At 39.1% G+C, this 20,794-nt stretch overlaps 2 protein-coding genes across 3 annotated transcripts in view; both read left to right on the top strand.

Moving 5' to 3' along the window:
• LOC138060997 (protein BTG1-like) overlaps positions 1-274 on the top strand; it is a 29,175-nt gene extending 28,901 nt beyond the window's left edge. For both annotated transcript variants that reach the window (XR_011134543.1, XR_011134544.1), the window contains one exon: positions 6-274. The gene's annotated coding sequence lies outside the window, so the exon portion shown is untranslated. The remainder of the gene's footprint in view (positions 1-5) is intronic.
• Positions 275-785: 511 nt separating this feature from the next.
• The window catches only part of IPPK (inositol-pentakisphosphate 2-kinase), a 41,082-nt gene continuing 21,073 nt past the window's right edge, over positions 786-20,794 (top strand). The window contains exons 1-2 of the mRNA XM_068907466.1: positions 786-945; positions 16,531-16,578. Of these exons, the coding sequence (XP_068763567.1) occupies positions 865-945; positions 16,531-16,578 (129 nt within the window). The 5' untranslated portion in view covers positions 786-864. The remainder of the gene's footprint in view (positions 946-16,530; positions 16,579-20,794) is intronic.

The raw sequence follows: 20,794 nt of genomic DNA, 5'->3' as shown, positions 1-20,794 counted from the left end.
TGCAGCACCAGTGCTAGGTCTTTGAAAGACTGGTGTACTGGGGCACAGAAAACGATTCGAAGATACAGTCTGCAAGTGCAAAGCGAGTGGCAACTCAGTTCTGTAACCTTAAACACAGCATCAGCGATAAATGAGACTCCAGAGAAAAACTCCACTTTTTTTTGAGTGTTCGATCATCTGAACAAGCGCTCTGTTAATGTTGCAAGCGTAAAGTCATCTTCTACAGTCTAGTATTCGAATATATTATCTTGGCAACAAAAAGGTGCATGAAAAATACTGCGTTTATTATGTTTGTTATTCCATGATCGGTTTGGATCTGGATCACCCTTTGTGTCTCTTGCAGTTATCTTGGACGGCCTCTGAAAAGTGGACGCAGAGAGCCAGCTGCCCCGCTGTTTCTGCGCGTTCCGTGCGTCACGGATGACTCTTAAAACAAACGCGCGTGCCGCAGTCGACGGGCTGGGCAGGCCGCCGACCTGCGCGGGCGAGGGCCGGGCCGGCAGCGCCCGGCCGCCGCTGACCGCTCGCGGCGGCGGCGGCGGCTGCAAGGGCCGCGGCGGGGCGCCCCAGCGACCGCCGCCCGGGCAGAGCCGGGCCCCGCCGCGCCCCGCCGCCTGCTCCTGCCCCCGTCAATGATGGCGGCCCGAGGAGCTGCCCCGCTCTAAGATGGCCGCCAGCCGCGCGCGCGCCGGGCCGGGCCGGCGCCCTGCGGGCGCCCTGCGACCTCGCCGCGGAGGGCGGGACTTCCTGCGCCGCGGGGGAGGGGCGGCGCGCGGCGCCGGCGGCGGAGGCGTGAGCGCGGCGGGCTGGCGGCAGGCACCGTCCCCACGGGGCGCGGCGGCGGCGGCCCGGGCCGGGCCGGGCATGGAAGTGGAGAAGATGGATGAGAATGAATGGAAGTACCACGGGGAAGGCAACCAGAGCCTCGTCGTCTCGCACTGCCAGGTAGGGCGGCTGCGGCGGGTAACGGCCGGCGCGCGAGCGCCTCCCCCGCCCCCCCGGCGCGCGAGGGGCGCAGAGCGGCAGCGCCCGGCGGCGGCGGGAGGCCGCGCCCGGGGCTGCCTGGGCCGCGGCCCTGTTTGCGGGCCGGGCCGGGCCGGGCCGGGCGGCCAGGGCAGCGCGCAGCCCGCCGCTGCCCGGCCTCCGGAGCCGTCCCGTCAGCGCCGGCCGATTTTCGTTCACCTCCCTCAAGATAAGGGGGAGAAGAGGCTTAGCCGGCTTACCCCCCCCCCCCCCCCCGGCCTCAAAGCACGTAATTTTCCATTCCAATCACTTAGCGAAGAGCTTTCTTGTTACGTTTTTCCTTATTTAAGGGGGCGAATGGAGAAATTTTACTGTTCCCTTGGAAGAGATTATCAACAATTTTGCCCGATCTTAGTTCTTAAGGCTTTCTGTAGATTGGGCAATAGAACTAGTGGAGAGGAAAGCAGCTGATGACTTATCTAGAAGTGATAAGTCAGACCTCAGAAGTAAGACGTCAGAATTGTGATGAAAAGCATGAAAAACGTTCCCTTTTCGATCATAACACGTGTATATGTGCAAGTGTGACAAGGAAATCTGGAAAACTTACAGAATCAGATAAAAGCGTAAGGAATATTTTTCCTTTTGCCCTTGGCTCTTTGTCCATACAAGAGTTTGAACCTTTGCTGCAGTACTGGACTGGGAATCTGGAGCCTGATTTCAGTTTGTAGCAGGGCCATGGATTTCAGTGAGAATGGGCAAGTCATTTCATTTCTGTGCTTCAATTTACAGTTTGTTTAAAAAAAATCTAACTAAGTAAAATAAGTTCAGCACTGGTTTTGATGAGCAGCAAAATTATATTATTCTAAATCTAGTCAGACAGATTCCATATCAGTTTAAAAGCTTGTGTTCTGTGCCTGCTGTCACTGTGTTCTTGCCCCCCTTGTATGCATTTTATTTACTTAGTATATCGGGTTCAGGATTTTAATTGTATGTGTCCCTAGGAGAAGTTTATTACTTTTCTAAAAAGGCCTTTGGGCTATTTTTTGTCGTATGTTTGTATCCCAGTTTTAGTATGGATTTGCTAGTGGTATTTCCTAAAACGTTGTTTATGTTCCATAGATCTAAAACTGCCCAATAAAACAGAAATAACAACATACAGGCTTCTATATGAGAAGACTACAATATGAGTTGAATCTTAAAAACTGTTCTTTTTTTAGCATTCTAAAAAATGAATGAATAAATGAATATATTTGCGAATATTAGATTCTTCTGTTTTCCCCTTTTCTAGATTATAAGTGTAAGCTGGGTGTGAAAAGTGCTAACAAATATCAAGTCTAAGAAAATGCTGGAAGTCTTTGCTCTCCTTTACGAAGGGCACTTTGCTCTCCTTCTGTGGCTCGTCTCTTTCTTCTCTTTCTTTATACCAAATATTTAAAAAGAAGACGTTGCTACAGAAGAAAGCATATAATTTTGTTTCCTATCTAATTTTTAGCTTTCTGAATATCTGTCGAAAAAGGCAATTCAAAAAATTTTCAGTCACTGGATGGTAGGAATCAGAATATGTAATGCATTAATAACAATGTGATTGTGATGTCTTTAAAGATGTGGAACGTGAGGAAGTCTGCCAGAAATTTAGAATAGTCGCTGAGTATGCTAGTTCTCTTTTAATGAGATGCTAAAACTTGAAGATACAGTGGAATTCAAATGGATGTGATTTTTTTTTTCCTGTATAGAGAGTACTGAGCCAGTAAAAGTTTACCAGTTAGAGCTTTGTGTCTACTGATGATGAAATCTTTGCAGCATATAAAATACTGTTTAGATGCTAACTGTTACTTTGTTCCTTTTATAAACAGGACATACTTGCATGATTAATCATCATTCTTGTGATCTGATGTCAGTCATTCTCAGGTTTGTGAGAACAGAATAGCAGCATAACTAAGAGAGTGAATTTCATTTTACTATTCTTGCGTCATTCTGTATCCCCTAGGCTTACGTTTTTTGTGTATAAATGCTGGTGGGAGGGACAGCAATTTGGTTGTGGCAAGTGGGACATGAATGGATGCTCAGATGTTGGTGCTGGGGTTGCAAGTGAGAGGCCAGGGTGGAATTGTATCCAGGAGTGCTTGTTATCTCTATGTTCTCATTTTCACACATAGAGATATTTTAGAGTGCGGGGAAGGTGGTTGTCCCTACCTTCATGGGTCCCACCCTCTCTTTCTTGCTTCTTCCATGTGATCTGGGAAGTGAAAGAACCTGTGGTTTTGAAGAATCACAGAATGGTTTAGGTTGGAAGGGACCTCTGGAGATCATCTAGTCCAACCTCCCTGCTCAAGCAGGGTCACCTAGAGCATATTGCCCATATCGCCCAGATCGCATCCAGACGGGTTTTGAATATCTCCAGGGAAGGAGACTCCACTACCTCTCTGGGCAACCTGTTCCAGTGCTCTGTCACCCTCACAGTGAAGAAGTTTTTCCTCAGGTTCAGATGGAACTTCCTGTGGTTCAGTTTCTGCCCATTGCCTCTTGTCCTGTTGCTGGGCACCATGGAGAACAGACTGGCCTCATCTTCTTGACACTCCCCCTTCAGATACTTGTACACATTGATGAGATCGCCTCTCAGTCTTCTCTTCTGCAGGCTAAACAGGCCCAGCTCTCTCAGCCTTTCAAGAAGAGTACATTGGCTTCTTTGTCCTTTGTGAACTGAGATCTAGGGAGTTTGGCTTCAGTTTATCTCCTCTTGATCCCTCTTTGGAGCACTGAGGACAGATACTGTGCAAGTTTATGCATCAAACACATACTGTTTGGATTGGGATGAGTAGGCAGGCTGAACACACAGCTCTTGTTCTTGATTGTGCAGAGGTGTGGCCGGAGTAAGAGCACAGCATGCATCAGTTCATGCTGCTCTGGTCTGTTTAAGGCTATGTTTCATTCTTTGGTTTCTTCTGTTCCCTGTTTCTTCCCGTTTAAGACATGAATGTAACACTGTTGATCTAGAGCTAGTACAGTACCAAAGTTAATGCCTGAAAACTTGGTTGTAGAAAAGCGACACGTGTGACAAACAGCTCTGCTAGTGATGAGGTGATACGTCTGAGATGTGAACAATGTGCAAGCGTTTGTTCTAATGCCTTTGAATGGTGGCATATAGACAAAGATGCAAGTCTGACAGTCAAACATTGGCATCCTCTTTCTGTGGAACGTGCTTTGTTGTTTAGGTTTGTTATCAAGTACTGTTTGGTGTGCTGTTTCCACTTACCATGGTGTTATTAATCCTCCAGAATGCAATAATGACAAGATTATCCCTGTGTTGCTGCACTCCTACAACCTATGGAATGCAGTACTGAAATGAAGCATCTGAAATCCCTGCAAGAACATCCCTGTTCCTTATTCATGCAGTTAAGAAGAGACACGACTTAGGCGGGGCATGGTCTAGTCAGCATATCTCTTTTTACAGTGACAGCTTTACAGAGTTGCTCTAATTAGCTCTCCAGCATTTGGAAAGTGATCTGATGAATAAAGATGGAATGCCTGCAAAGAATTCCCAGTTACTGTTGTCATCTACGGAGCTGCATGCTTGCTTTATGTATACTCTAACTTCTGCTTTCGTGGCTTTTTGAAGTTTAAATTTTGGTGAACCTGAAGTTCTGGAAGACATTCAGTATTATGAGACAAGTTTCTCTGATGATAAAGCTTGTCCTGTTGGTTTTTATTCCAGCTAATCCAAATTGAAACTGAACTGTGGTCAAAAAGCCTTTGTATAGTCTTGTAGCCTGCTGAATGCTTCTACTGGAAGATGAACAAAAATAACTTTTCTACCTCATTGGTTTCAGTGAGAGATATAACTGGTAACTCTGTTTTGGTTTCTGAAAACAGTGCTTGAGGCATTGATTCAGAAATATCGCTCTGAAGTACACATAAATTTGCCTAGCTGTTAGTTCAGGTGACAGCTGTGTGATCCTTGTTGCTGATTTTGTATATTTGATTGAGGCATTATATCCTCTTCAAATAGTTGATTTGCCACATTTAATCAAACAGTGAATCATCTGGTCTACTTGTTCTTGTTACTGTCTCAGGGATGCATAAGGTGCTGTGGCACAGATATAGCCATTAAAGCAAAACTATTACAAACAGCCAGGCCAGTTAGAAAGGATGCTTCATGCTCCCTCTGTTTTTATGGGAGTTTTGTTCCATCTTCATCAGATTTGGCTTCTGACTTAAGAAAGTGGTCCAAACCACTCCTTCTCTTTTCTGCCCTGTGCTTGAGCAGTGGTGAAGCTTCTGTGGAACTGCTGTAGAATAGTCGCCATCTTGCAAGCTATTAACTCTTTCTAAGGTGGAGATGCCTAATTTTTCAGAAGTGAACTGCAAATCCTGTTTTGTAGTTCTGCATTTCAATCAGTTGTTTACTGTTACAGAGACACTAACACTTCATTTCGTAAAGGTTTCAGGAAATTGTTGTTCCTTATAAAGTAGTGTAAGTAACTCTAGAAATAATGACTTGTATTTCCTTTCACCGCTGAGACATGCTTGAAATCCCTAGGTTTTGCTTCGCTAGATAAAGTATGTATGTTCTTTCTCTGTTTCACTGCAGTTGCTTTGTATTAATTTTTAATTTTTTCATATTGAGACATGATACCTAATACTTCCTTTTAAAATATGTTTGAACACTAAGCTTGCGTTTTAGAGTGACTGCTTGGAGGTGATACAAGAAAAGGGAAATTATTTTTTTCTAGCATGTTTTTAATTCAGTGAAATGGCCTAGAGGAACCTTGGTGTGTGTTTGCAAGAGGTTGTGGTTTGGATCTTGATATGCCTTGATTATTATTTAGTAATAATCTGCTCCTCGTAGAGGAGGTTGCAGCTCTAACAGATATCTTTGATGTTTGGTAAGGGACGTAATTTGTTAGGAAGTATGTTAACCGTTTCCAGAGTGCACGTGAGCTTGCTAAATAGAAAGGGGGAGAGGGTAGATGGAGAAGGTAAATGAAGTTGAAGTAAGGGGACTGAGGAGGGAGTTGAGTCAGACAGATAATCCTACCTGCAGAAGGTTCCCAAAGTTGCTGCTTATAGTAGCTGAACAATGTCTGGCTCTTCTCTGTGTTTTTTCCTTCAGGACATAAGAGTAAAGATGGAGGATATCTTATCAGTGTTACCAGTGCTCTTTCACAGACATCTTTCTCAGTCCTTGTTCTGGATTTGTAGAGGACTGTAGAGATTTGAGGTGTGCTAAGGGAGAGGGGTATCTTGCATTTTTAATATTAGTTTTTGATTTCACTATATATGCAATATCTGCAGCTGCTCTGGCTGACAGTCACATTATGATAGCTGCATAGTGTATGGATAAAGACCTTTTTATTACCGGGAAGATCAAATTGGTTTCGCGTTTCCAGTGAAATAATTGTACTTCTGCAGAGGGTGCCTCGTGTCACACCCGACTCAATAATTGTTTATAACATTGCTTGCAAAGTATGAAACAGTTTTCCTGTGTATGTGTGTTAGGGGGAGAGTTGAAAGAAAAATTAATCTTACTGGGTAAATTTGGCATTTTACGCAGTAAACTTACATGTAGAAGGTTATTTATTGGTGATGGAGACAGGGCCATGGACAAGATTGTATGCTTAGACAAGAGGGGGATTTTTGCTCTAACAGCAAAAAGCTTATGGTTATTAGCCAGCTGCAGCTTTGCTGTTTAGTCTTGTCTGACCAAAAGAGAGCAGTGCCGTTCACTATCTGCTGTCTTGCTGAGTGAATCTTCTTGAGGTACTTTGTGATGGTCCCATTTTGTACAATTGTGTTCAAGAACCTGAATATCCTGTTCTTAATTCTGTGAGCTTCATTGTTTTCTCTATGGTCATCTTGAAATTATTGCAAGTACAGTGTTGCCCCCAACGTTTCAAAGTCATTCCTGGGAAACTACATATCCCTTACTATGAACAGGTCTTGTTCACCTGTGTTTTGGGTTTCTTCTTAATGTCTGTGGATCAGTGAATTAATATCTATGGATCTCTTGGTTTCAAGGAAATACTGAACAGACTGCTGATTCTTGGCATTAAAGAAGTCTTCAGGTAGGGGAAAAATACTGAAGTAGCCTGTGCTATTTGGAGTTGCTCTTCCTTGAAAATATGAGCGGTAGACGTATTCTCCTGCCTTTGGCTGGTGCTGCTTATTAACAGCGATCTTCTCTGAATATTGTACTGATTAAAATATGGCCAAGTTAGGGCACCTTTGCTTTTTCACACTAAGAAACTACCGAGAAAAGGTAAGGTGCAACTTGTATTTATTGAATTTTATTTCAGCTCATAGGAAGCACACAGTTTCGTTAAGATTTGAACTTAAAAGTTTTGTATCCTTGAGGAGATTCCCCTACTTAAATTCGAACGCGTGGTAACTTTTATTTTTCGTTTATTCCATGCGCTGAATGTATCCAAAAGATTTACCAAAGCTGTGTCATTGAATGTAGGCAGGAGTTCTGCATCTGGTTCTGACTCCATCATGAATTTTTAATAAGGATTAAGGATCATTAAAAGCACTTTTTTTTTTTTTTTTTGCAGGGTCATAGGACATTTCTTTGACCTTATTTCTCTAACATTGTGTGTTCTTTTAGGGGTATGCATGTATAAACATAGATTGTCTAGAGAAAAAAAACCCAGCAACTTCACTCTTTCACTGCTTAGAAAAAAGACAAGAAAACAGATACATGACAAATGTAATATATTGCTTTTTGTTCCATCTTTCCTAGTTGTGATTGCTTTTTTTTCTTTTTTATAGTGAGTAGAGAGGCTTCTATCTACATTTACCAAAGCAAGCAGCTATGAAAACCAGTTGGAAAGCCAAGCAGTATGCAATCAGGGTCTCACCAGTGGAAAAGAGATGAAGAGATGAGCGTCTTGCTGTAAACAGCAATTACATTTTTAGGAATAGGAAGCAATTACTAGCTTGGGTTGGGATTCAGGACCCTTTGTGGCGTTGTAGCCAGAATGAAACTGTACGTTTCCTTGTGTTAACCTAATACGTTGGTTACCTGACGTTTAAATACACATCTGTTGTCACTGGCAAACAGGAGGACGTTTTTGTATTTGTTTATAGTTCTTTCTTTGGCTAAACTGTTACAACAGCTGTTGTAGATGTCATAACTAATCACACTAACTCTGCGTGAGTACAGTCACAAAAAGCTTTTATCATAAAAGAAATATTAGAAGCTGAAAGCACTTCCGCTTCAGTGGATTAGCTGCAAAGGTTTTTTTGACCCAAAGCAGCTGTTTGAGTCAATGTTTATATGGAATTTTAATTTTGTATAGCACCAGTGTGTTATAGCTAAATGTACTTGCCTTTACTAGGTTTCTGTGCTGAAAGTATGCTCTGAATGTAACACAGTTTTAATACTATATTTTGTTAAAGTGGCAAGGAAAGCAGCAGCAGGTACGGGGACAGAATGAAGAGAGGAAAAGGAACAGAAAGTCAGCAATGCCCTTTAAACTTTTCTTATTCTTTTATAGTTAATCTTTTAACATATTTTTTTCTCAGGTGCTTCTGTAGATGCAGATATGAAAACATAACACTCGAGTCTTTCTGTGTGGAAGGAGATGGGAGAGAGAAACACTGAGAAATGCAGATCTAATATTATAATGTAACATATTAGCTTTCACTCTATATAGATAGATAGTTATAAATATATGTACTGGTCATTATTTGTATAAAACGTTTGTTTTGGAATTTAAACTCCAGTTTGTGTCTTTTTTATTTTGTTTTGTTTTATTTTCTGTTTTGGGTGACTTCTGAGAATACTGAAGATAGTATGAATAGAAATATAAAGTGAATCCCAGTTTTGCAGAAAAGCTCAGGAGGTAGTTAGGTTCGATTAAAAATGGTCTTGTACTTTCTGTTTGGGTTCTGTGCTAGTTCAGGCTTGAAACAGAGAGAGTTTCTTGTTAAAGATGATTAAATCAAGCCTCCTTAAAACACTTTCTTTTTGTTTGTTTTATAAGCGGGTGGCAAATGTAGTAAAGGTGGAGTTCATAACACTAAACTTTGCCTTTTTTTCCTGTGCACTTAACCTTCCTTCAATCAACAACAGTAGTGGGCTGGACATATTTAACAGTGGTTGCTTTTTAGTGGAAATAACTTACCTGACCTTGGTAGGAGATATCAGTGTAATAGCTTATTGTATTTGCTCCCACGGTTCATTCCTCTCTTCCAGCCTTTTAGTGGGATGTTGCCTTCGGCTCAGTGTATTCTTTCTGAGATGTGGGATAATTACTTTCTGACATTCTCTCTGATTTTGCTCAGGAAGGAACAGGGATGCTGCATTCAGTTGAACAGCTGCTCAGGAGTTGCTCAGGTTTCTTTTAGCTGAGCTGTGGAGGTGTTTAGGATGCTTGGAATTATTAACTTGTTTTTAACTTTCCATTTTATAACTTAACATAATTCTAATTCCTTTTGACTGTTTCTGTTTTTTTATTTCCTCCCCTCACTGTTAATACTTTGCTGAAGAGTCTTGTGTGCCCAATGTAACAGAAGCTGGCTAGGCAGCTGGCTATAACCCTCACCTTTGGAAAGTGTATGTTCCAGACGCACCCGGACTTGCAGCAGTTTCAAGGAAGGAAGCTTAGTACATGTTTTCACATCTCTGTTTGTGCAACTCGCCTGTTTGACAGAAAAGAAATTTGATACACTGTTAAACCTTAAGGATCTTTTTTTTTTCCCCCTTGTTTTTAACAGTTAGCGTCTCAGGGACATGTACTGTGTTATCCAGATTATAGTACTGTATGCCGAGGGCCAGGAATCAATAGGTTTATTCATTCTGTTCTAGCCCTCTGGTGTGTGTTTCCACCTAGTACGAGCGCATATATCACTTGATATCATTGTGAGTATTATGTAGCTTAGCTGAATAGTAAACATACCTTTTTATTCATGTCTAGTACAAAATCTTTAAATGGTTTTTAAATTGGTACCATCTGCATATTGTAAGGTTATTATAAAACTTACTATAATGTGAAACCTGAGTGAATACTCAACTATCACGGGAATGTAGATCGTAACTGAACAGGGGGGGGGGGGGGGGAAAGAACAAATACCTGAAATCTGATGCAAGCTGTGAACTCTTTGCAAAAGAAAACAAGTATCACGGTGTCATTTGCTTCCAGATAATAGTTTAAAATATTCAATGGTGTCAAGCAAGGTGCTGTGTTCAAAATTCTTTATTTGTATAAAGAAATCAAAAGATTATTCTTAAGGGGCCCCTTAACCAAATAGGAGGGTATTGTTCTGATTTGAGTACTTCCTTACACTTTGTGTGAGCAATTGCTAAACTTCCTTCATACTGGCAGGAAATGCAGCTTTCCTCACTTTGTTTTGTATGATCTTATCCACTTTATATAGAATAAAACTGAGCTGGAGAACAAGGCTTATATACCATATTACCACATATATTTCATTCAGAAACTACAACATTTTACATGCTTCAGTTGTTTTAATCTTCTAGATCCCTCCCCACTGGCCAGCATATTGAGACCCTGGATGAGGATACATGTAAAATATCATGTATTGAACTTAGACATCACATCATAAAGATAAGCTTTGATCATAGGGCCTGGGCAGTGTGGTGGGCATGTTCTTACTGACTTCTGTTAGTGCTCAGGGGAAAGAACTTTCCTCCATGCAACTGTCTTTTCTGAGATAACTTTTAACATGAAGATGATACCTTTTTGTCTGTCTGCCTCCCCCTCTTGGTGGATTCTCTGAACATAAAAGCGCTGTATTCTGTTTAAGTCCTTCAAACCAGAGTTAGAATTGAAGGGGTTGTGGAATGTAAATTTGGAATAAAAATTTCCATATAACTTTTAGGTAGTGTAAACTGCATGCAACTCAAATTTCTGCTGCAAAAATAGCCCAATATCAGCAAAATAGGCAGCTATTTCATTTTTAGGATCATAACAACTGTTATTTATTGTAATGTATTTGCATATCAGTAACTTCACAAAGAGGGCTTGAATAGCAGCTTTGTGTAAATTAACCCCTCTCCGTCCTTTTGACTGAAGTTTAGATAGATTGCATTTTTTGTAGGTATTATTGGTGTATACTATCCTAAATTTGCAATGTTTAAGTTGTGTTGAATAACTACAGTGGTGGTAAAAGGTTTGATTTAATTTGAACTATGCTCTGTAAGTTCTTGTTTACTTTTTAGGCTTAGGGAAAGAAAATGAAATTAACATCCATTTTTTACAGTGCAGAGAAATTCAGGAGCCTTTTCAGACACCATGGTAAGAATAGAGGCCACTTAACCTCCTCATCTGCTTAAGAAGTAGATGGTGGTGATAGGCGTAGTAAGTTGCAAGAAATGGCGTAGTAATAATGGTAGGGCAAGATTCGTTACGAGTCTTTGGGAATTTGTTTCCCCCAAGTTGTGTACATAATAACTGGAAGCTCATGACTCTTATGCAGATGATTTTAAATCTGGGTTCTGCTTGTACATCATGTGCCTCTTAAAAATAAATGTATTACAGTGGAGTATAGTAGGTAGACATAGGTAGACAACTTTGCGATATGCTTAAAATTGCGTATAGTGTTCACAGAAAATACTGTAGAGTTTTCAGATTCCACAATTCATGAGACACTGTGGAGTCAAGGGAAGTAGAAAGAGGCGTGGATTTCCTTCTGGGGTTTAGAGGGGTTGCTTCCCAAAGTGCTTTGGTATCTACCAGAAGATCTTCTATAGGTGAACACAAGTTGGTAATCAACTAAGTACGACTCTTTTCTAGTTATACTGGGAAGTTGCGGAAGTATACATTAGAGTACTGCTATGCTTCTACACAAAAACATGTAAATATGCTGTTTATAATAACAAATTAATAACAAATTATATGTACATGCTTATTTCGAAAAGTAGAAGCTGAAGAGACATTTCTCAAGCTTTGTGTTTGGACAGGCTAATTCCACATAGTTTAACACTGAGGCATATTTTAAAACCACATGAGCCAAAGTGAAAACAACAGAAAGAAAATATACTTCTTTCTATACATCTAAGCAATTTTACTAGCATTTGAGCATATTTTTATAAAAATTCCCCTATTACTTTCACTGGCACCAACTCTTACCACAGATTGTGTTAATAACGTAGCAAGTGACTGAAACTTGAAAAAAACCTCAGTGGTGCAGACGAGATTTTTGTCTAAAGTGGAAATGTCACGATTATAGATTTGCCCTAATTGTGTTTAACTAGTGAAAACTCTACAGTTTGGGAAGCCTGCATGGTGGCTTTACCTTATGAAAATGAGGTTTAGGAGATATTTAGAAAGATACTAGGCCAATATTAAATTATCAAGCAGTAAAGAAATACAGTCTAAGTGTTTCTTCTGGTTTCACAATGTCTGCTGTCTAATCTAAAGTATCTATATCGATGCCAGTCAGATTCTGTTATTTTGGCCTAACTTTGAAGGATCACCTAGTGTTCTTGGATTTCTCTAAGTAAAATTAAAATAATAGCTGTTTGTCACAGCTTTGGAGAAGAAAGACTTGCAGATAACCATCTGACTTTTTGGGGGCAAAGATCAGTGAACTATTTTTTTTCCCCCCCAGGATCTTTAAGACAACAGGAGTTGTGTGTGTATGCACAGGTATATTTCTGTGATGCCAGTGACTACTTTGGGCACCTTCTAACAGCTCCTTCGATAGTTTCTTGTCTCTTTATTGGCAGCATTAACTTTTAGTTGTGTGGAGTTTTTTTGTTTTTTAAAAATTGTATCATGATATGGTGCTTAAGAAGTATGTGTCTTTCTCAGTGGGACCTTAAGCTTATCGCTAGAGTCTCGAAACTATACTATGTGTATTGACACCATGCTTTTCTAGAGCAAAGGCGCTTGATTACATCTCAGTAGTACAGCAATTGATAAATCTTAATGTGTTCTGTGAGAAATAAGTTTCTTTATCCTAGATGCCGTCCCTCTTTTGTTGTTGTTGGTTTTTGTTTTCTGTAGCAATTGGAAAAGGTTTTCATTGTAGCCCTGGTACTATTGTGGACTGCATTAGGAATGTTGTTTGTTATCTGTTACCAAACTGCTGTATTTTCATGCAAGAGTCTCACTAAAATTCTTTATTCAGAGAATTAGGACAGTCATGTTTGATATTCTGATTACTTTTTTTTTTCCCTTTCGTCACCACTTGAATACTGAGCATGCTTGCAGAGAAAGGAATTAGAGTTAGTAGATGAAATTCTTCCTTTGAGTTCACGGTTCTAGCTCATGCTGCTTCTTCAAAAAATATGAAGCCTCTTGATGTTTAATGCATTAAATTTTCCTACCTCCATGCATTGTTACTTTTTTTCCCCTCTCTGCTTGATTTTGCTGCCTAGATTTTTCCATCTTTTTGTCTGGATGGGATTATGACTCAATTAACTAAACACTTTGGCAATAGTGCATTGACTGAAGCGCTACTAAGCAGTGGAATGGCTTATGGAGATGCATATAGAGAATGAAGTTTGGGAGACTATTAGGGTCTAATTGATCTGATGTTTGGAGTGCTAAAGGGTAGTGATATCTTAAGAAATCTGTTCTCTTCTGAATTTAGGACATTCTTCTACTTATAGATAAGCATCTTATGTCTTTGGTTTTCAAATTGCAAATATAAAAAAAAAATCGAAGGCAGTTAAGATAACTGAAGGAAAAACCCAAGGGCAACAACAACTCACAATACTTCCAAGCGAAAAATCAGTCACTACCTCAATAGCATGTGAAAAATACGGATGGATACTACAGTGCTAATGTTTCTTAAGCAGTCAGCGTCTTTGGCCAATGCAGAGCTGACCTCTGTATTGTGCCTGTATGCTTGTGCAACTTGGTAATCAATAGCACAGACAGGGATCTAGCTGAAAAATTCCTCAACCAAAATAAGTTAGTATTTTTTAGATCTGGATCTGTTACTTTGGATCACTGTAATAGCCTTACTAAGACATAGCGTAAGAGGAAGTTGGTAGTGACTAGTTAAATAAATTGCATTTACAACTCTGAAAAGTTTTGTTTGAGCTTTGCTCTGTTCCCTTTTGACATCTGCATCCAGTCTGTAGAAGAGCAGTATGTTGTTCTTTTGCCATACATAGTTTTTATCCTTTTATCCTAGTATGCCTGTTTAGAAATGATTTGCTAATGAGCAAGTATTGTAATGAGTCTTATTACAGATACATGTAATAGCAATTGCATTTTCTAGAGGGGTCGGTTAGAGGAAATGTACTGGTTGGGAAGTGATGAATGGTTAAGTATGTAACGCATTTTTAGCACGCATTTTTCACCATGTTGAGGATGCTTTGTGTTATTTTTCTTACAAGTTAATTGATTTTCAAAATTGAACTGGAAAGCCATTATAAAGGATAAGAAATTGTTGTAACAGATTTCCCTAGGAACAGTAGGCTACAGCATGATGTACTTACTTTTCCTCTCTGCCATCTAGCATATGTTTTTATTTTGAAAGCTGTTGCATTGCTAAATTACAAATCTATATCGAAAAATCGGATGAATCGTCTAGTTTTGGTCTATGATGTGTTTACTTAAGTGTTCACTTGTCACTAAGATGAGCACCCTTGAAAGTTATCGAACTGATCAGATCACTCAATCCCTGATCCACCTGTTTAGGAATATTTGAAGTGAGGAATCCAAACTGGTGAAACACTATAAAAATAACAGTGTATTTGTACTGTGTACACAGAATATACAGGCTCATCAGACCTGAGCTCTGTTAACACCATCCAGGCCATAATGGAGGACAAAGAGGAGGTGCCACCCAGCAGTCATATTGGTGGAGTAGTCAAATCCAGATTATTATATTTAGTATTCAATTTATTTGTGTTTTATTTTTGTTGTGTAACTTGCATGCTGTTTAGATCAAGCAGGACAAGTTAATCAGAATTCAGAGAAGTATACTTTCACCTGAGGGTGATATAGGTGAACGATGATTTATAACAGTTATGCTAGCTTGAGACCTTTAAGACATTGAAGGGGCTGTTTCTGGGTTTAGCTATCTAATGTCTATATCCAGACCTCCTTTTGTTAGGATTTTGGAGTAGACATTGTCATCTCTTCTGCTTTCCTCATGGTGTCCTTTCTCTACGCATTAGTAATTAAAGATAACTGTTGCTCACCCCCACTCAGCACTGTCCAGAGACAGCATTCAGCCCTTGAACTATTATTTATATTTGATGCTGTCCTAGTATGGAAATTTTTTTAGAATTGTCTGTCCTTTGGTAGGGGGAAAAATGCTCAAATTCCATAAACCTGAGGTGTTGCTTTAAAGTTTATCTGTGTATCTTTGTCAGCTGATCTGATTGTTACTACTGTTATTTATTGATTTATTGCACTTACGGTGCTTTAAATAGAATGTAATTCTTTTTGCACTGTCTAGGAAAGGTCCAAATAGACCAATGAGGCAACGAATTGTTAAGAGAGAACCCAAGAAAACATCTGTTACTTTTTTTTTTTTTTAAACCTACTGTGGTACCCAGCTGTTGCTGCCCACATCTTATCTGAATAGATTTATATATATATAAGTGGAAGTAAATTTCTGGAGGTTCAAATATTTAGACTGACTAATTTGAGGCAGGGCTTCCTGTTACCTAACATAGAGGGGCCTCAGGTCCCTAAATACTATGTCAAAATTTGGTTTTAATATAAAAAGTGACTATATACCAAGTATAATGAATAATTTCGTCAGACTTTTGTGGCCAGAGAGATTCTTTAGATCTGTTCTGTGAGAAGAGGCATCCTATTTTAATAGGCTTATGGATAAAGGCCTAATTTACGTAATAGACCTCCAAAATATTTTTGAACTCTTTAAAAACTCTGTAAAGGCTCAATTTTGTTTAGAGTATGCCAAAGCCTACCATGTAAACTTCAAAGGTTTTTGAATTGCGTGACTTGCACAAAAATGAGTGTTTTGTAAGGTGAAACATTTGAAAACTTGCTGCATTTAGCCCAGTGCATTACATATTTATTTTTTAAACATGTAACTTTCTAGGTGTTTCCCTTAAAACTGAGTTTAGAAGTAGCAGGTTTTAGTATTTATAAGTACAGCTGTGCAGCTTTTGCTGGTAGCTAATAAGCGAACATCTCCTTAATATTTTGTAATGCTATGCTAATTTTATAAGCAACTGATATTTTAGTGGGTCTTAGGACTTTTTCCAGAGACCTCTGGGGCAAAAGTAAGTGTGTGTTTGTTTGTTTAGTCCTGTACTTCTAGTGGCAGTCAAATTGAAATATCAGACTTCCAGAATATTGCTGTAAGCTGAGGCAGTATTTCCCCTTTTACAACTGGTGACTGAAAGCACGGCGTGCCTGACTTGTTAAAGTCAACAGGGGAGGTCACGGCATATCTGGAAACAGAAATTGATCTATTTGATTTCAAATTGAGTGAAACAACCACTGAAAATACTTATTTTGCTTTTCTTCAGTTTTTCAACAACACTTAATTTATTGGATGAACTAGAGTGGGGAATAGGACATTTGTGCAGTTCAGATGAAGTTAACTTTTGAAATTATGATAATGTACTTAAATCCTAACAAAATTATATTCTTTCCTATCCTTCTTTAGCGCTGTGTGGTGCTGCGTTTTTTGAAGTTCCCCCCAAACCAGAATAAGGTAAGACACAACATGAACTAACGCTGAAAGCTTACAGGTAAGCTAATGATGGCCAGTCTGAGGAGAAATCTGAAGCCTGCGGAAGTACTTTGATATGAGTAAGAATAAGAGGATGTTTTCAAATGTGCCTTATGTTTCAGGAGTTTCGGCAACAGGAGGAAATTTCAGGTTGTCTTTTATAGCTAAAATTATGTAATTACTGGTATCAAGACCTTTGTATAGGACAAATAATAAGACTGAAATACGTTTGTAGAAGGTACAACTTTCTACAAGGATAGCTGTAGCAAGAGAAAGAGTTAATTCTGCATGTCAGTGTAGGTGACTGCAGGGATGCTCAGGAAGAAATGAGAGAGAGTTTTATTGACTGTTGTTAGGCAAGACAGAAAAGGAAAAACACAGAACTGACATCATGATAAAGGTCTTATGTTGACTACTTAGCAGCTAGAAAACTGTGGAATTTTTGGACAAAGATAGGAAGTATTCAGAGAATAGTGTCAGTGAATGACTTTAGTATCTTATCTGTTACGAAAAGAATATGACAGGTCATGGTCTTAGTTTCTTGGGCTGTGGCAAAATAATTTTTTGACTTGAGAAGCAAGTGAAACCTTAGAGTCTCTGTCTTAGTTACCTTTGTTAAGTCTTAGTTACCTTAGATTTCCTTTAATGGGGAAAATGATCGAGAGTCAAAGATGGAGGGTAAAAGGGATTGTGAAATGTCAGCACACAGTACTCTAAGGAGAAAAAAAAAATCCAAGAGAGCAAAAGGGGGACGAGGCTCATATTCTACAATTTCCTTAAGCTAATGAGTAGTCTTTAGGGCATGTTACCTGAGAGATACAGGAAATGATCTGAGTTATGGCTGCTACTGAAAGATGGCTTTGTAAGGGTTCAGTGGCATACTGTTCTGGTGAGAAGGAAATATAAAAAGTACTGTGGCTGTATTGAGAGCTGGGGAGGGGAGGAGGTGATTTGAGGAAAGAGAAACCAGGATGCTTGTAAAGTAAACATGGAGTGAAACATATGGGATGGGATTTTTGCATTAAGTCAAGAAGATTAATACAAAACATGTTGCGTGTTCAACAAGGGAAATAAAAGCAAAAATAGATCAGAGGAAAGCAAAGGGAGGTAAAAAACGTGCACACAGTATAGTGGTGAGTTATTTCGTGGTCTTTCTGCTGCTGTTTTACTTGGAAAAAAATTGAAGTAAAACTAAAGTGTGGCTCAAGTTGAAGTTTTAGATCTGCTTATTGTGGCAGGATTTGAAAAACGTATCTTATGCTTCTGTAGCAGTCTAAGATAATATAATGCTTAGCATTCTTACGAGAACAGGGAAGGACCAAGTGGACTGAAAGAAAGGAGTACAGCACCTATCTCAGATTTTAATACAGCATGGGAGAATTAGACCACATGGTCTCACTACAATTAAAAAAAAAAGTAGTAGTACATTATTAGCCTATAAGTATCCAGGAAATGACACCCAGTCAACTCAAGGTAGTTGGACTGAGGTCGTCATACTTTTTGGCAAGGCATTTAGCTTAGTAGAGAAAGGAGAAGGTTACAGATATGATGTGTTTTAACTTTAGAAGGACTTGTGGCATTGTCCCAAATCGTGTTCATATAAACAAGCTAAGTAATACAGCATTGATGTAATCTCCGTCAGGTGGATGTGCATCTGACTTTGAAAAGCCCTGAGAGGCTAACAAAGATAGACTCTGAAATTTGGAGGTCATTTTGTGTTAAATCCCCAAAGCTGTCTGTCCTCCAGAAGACTTTATTCTACTGATATTAATAATTGGGTCACAGAGTAGAACAAGCAGCACCAAGCTGGAGAAGGGAGGACTGCACGCAGGTTGCTCAGTCTGCAAGATGGAGTGAATAACTGGAACCTTGGTCTGAGATCAGTTAGGCAAAATTCTGTGAAGCTAAGTGGGAAGTGTTGATCGATCGGTGAGCTGTTAATTACTTGCGTGAAATGAAGAAGGGAACACAAATATTCATAAACAAAATAGGAAATGACTGGCTCGCCAGTAAACAGCTTAAAGGATTTGAGAATTATGGTGAACTACAAAACATTTGAGAAAATGAAAGGCAAAACAGATGCAAATATCATTTTTGGGATGAATTGGTGGAATTGTAAGCTGTTAGAGAGAATGAGTGGTTTCACACTGAATATTGTGTTAAGTTTCGGTTAATCCACTGTAAGTAGGAGAGCGATAAATGGAAAACAGTCTAGAGGAGAAGAGTGATAATGAAGAGATTTAAGAAACAGAAAGAAATGTTGAAAAAATTGAGTGATTTAATCCTGGAAGAGAGAAACTTGAGGAGATACGAATCTTGCAGTAGTACATAGAAACTTGTTACCATGACGGTCTTAAGTGTTTGTCCCTCAAATTTCCTGAAGAAAATGGTTTTGTTTCCTTCTTAGGATATTTTTGGTTAGCTATTAGATAAAACTGTAATGGTTCCATGGTAAAACAGTGGAATAGATTATCTGTAAAGATTATAACATTTTATTTGTTACAGGTTTTCAGAGCGATGAAAGAAAATCCAATTGGGACATACTTTTTCATTCTAGAAGTTCTCATATCAAAATACTCTTTTGCAAGTGCCTTGATAAAATGCAGGCATAACTTATCCATGCTTCTGCAGAAATAGTAGAGCTAGTATATCTTAAGAAAACGATTTCATTAGGGAATTGCAGCGAATGAAATGCTAATCATTTACAACCAAGTATTTTGTCATTTGGAAATACATTTGGTTTAAAATCTGAAACACGAGGAAGCATCAGTTGATGTAAAGTTGACTTCTGAGTTGCTGTGTGAATTAACATAAGCTTACCTTTATGTTTTCCAGGAAAGATGTGTTTTTAATTACTATACAGAATGCTTTTCAAGCTTGAGAGTTTCTTAAGCAGCATAGTAATATGCTGAATAACTTAATATTTTCCAGCTTTCAAATATCTTTCCGGTAAAGCAAGCACTAAGTTATCACTTCTTTTGGTATGGCTTATTGTAACAGTAGGCAATAACTGATATTGAGACATGTTTCTAACATAAATGTTTAATAATGCACGATCACTTTTCTCTTTCCTGATAAGCGTTTCCTGGTGAGTATCCATTTAACATTTAAATAAAGATGAAAGCAATAATGGCTGCAGTGATTGTCTTAGTTTCCTGCTTTTTTGAATCCACAAATTCTGGTATCCTTGAAGCGTGGAAGACAAATCTACTGTCAGGATTTTGTGAAGGAAGGTAATGCACTTAGCTATTTTAGTCCCTTCTGAGTAAATTTACTCTGCCTCATTAGTACAATACAGTGCTTGTCTTCAGTGGACTTAAAAAGGGCTTTTCTAGGTGTAACATGTTAGTGTTTCATAGCTAAATTGTTTTTCTTGCTCTGCTTCATAAAGGTACCTCTAAATGTAACTTTATTCTAGTTATAGAATAATTATTGAGCAGGTAAAGCTTAGTCCTTGTTCCAAGGAGCTGCTGTTTTTCCCTGCCTTTCTAAATAAAGAAGTGTAATCCTGTATTTTGATCCCTGTCCCCCCGCCCGCCACACACACTGTTGTTGTTTTGTTACATGAGGCTTTCCTCTTAATATTTTGGTCTGAAGGTCCATTCCTCCATCAAATGACAAATACTTCTGCTGTTGTATGGAAGTACTTAAATGCTGTTATTATCCTGATGAGCTGAGGAGTGGGATGGTATCTTTGTCAGCCACATGTGTACGTTCGGGGTACATGAAGGCAACCTCTTAGGTTGTTGGCAGAATGTATTGGGAAATGTGAGGCTTTTCTAGAATAATATTTGAAGCTGCTTAACTGATCGTGTTGGCATAGAATTCTTGCCAAGATGTTTTATTTTCTCAAAGCTTTAAGAAGGCGTAGGCAAGATGCCCTAGTTTAAATTAACTTGTCAATTTAGATAAAATACATAATGTCTTTGACATAGTATAGCTTCTCATTATGTTAGAGGATGTTGGTTGCTATAATGTAGTCGCTTTTCCAGAGTGATCTTGGCAGCTTTTTGAGAGTGGTCCTTGGAATTTCATAACAATGAAAAATCACCTTTTGACCAGCATTTTGATTCTGAAAATAAGAGTTTAATCTTACTTTAGTAGGAAAGGCTAGTAGTAGTAATAATCTAATTCAGTTTTGATATTTTTTTCAAGTAGGGGGGAGAAATCGGATTGTTGTATAGAGGAAGTATTGCTA

The sequence above is a fragment of the Struthio camelus genome, chromosome 14 (genome assembly GCF_040807025.1).
Source record: "Struthio camelus isolate bStrCam1 chromosome 14, bStrCam1.hap1, whole genome shotgun sequence".
NCBI classification, from domain to species: domain Eukaryota; kingdom Metazoa; phylum Chordata; class Aves; order Struthioniformes; family Struthionidae; genus Struthio; species Struthio camelus.
Note: the sequence above shows the minus strand (reverse complement) of the source record. Positions and strands in the feature narration are given on the sequence as shown.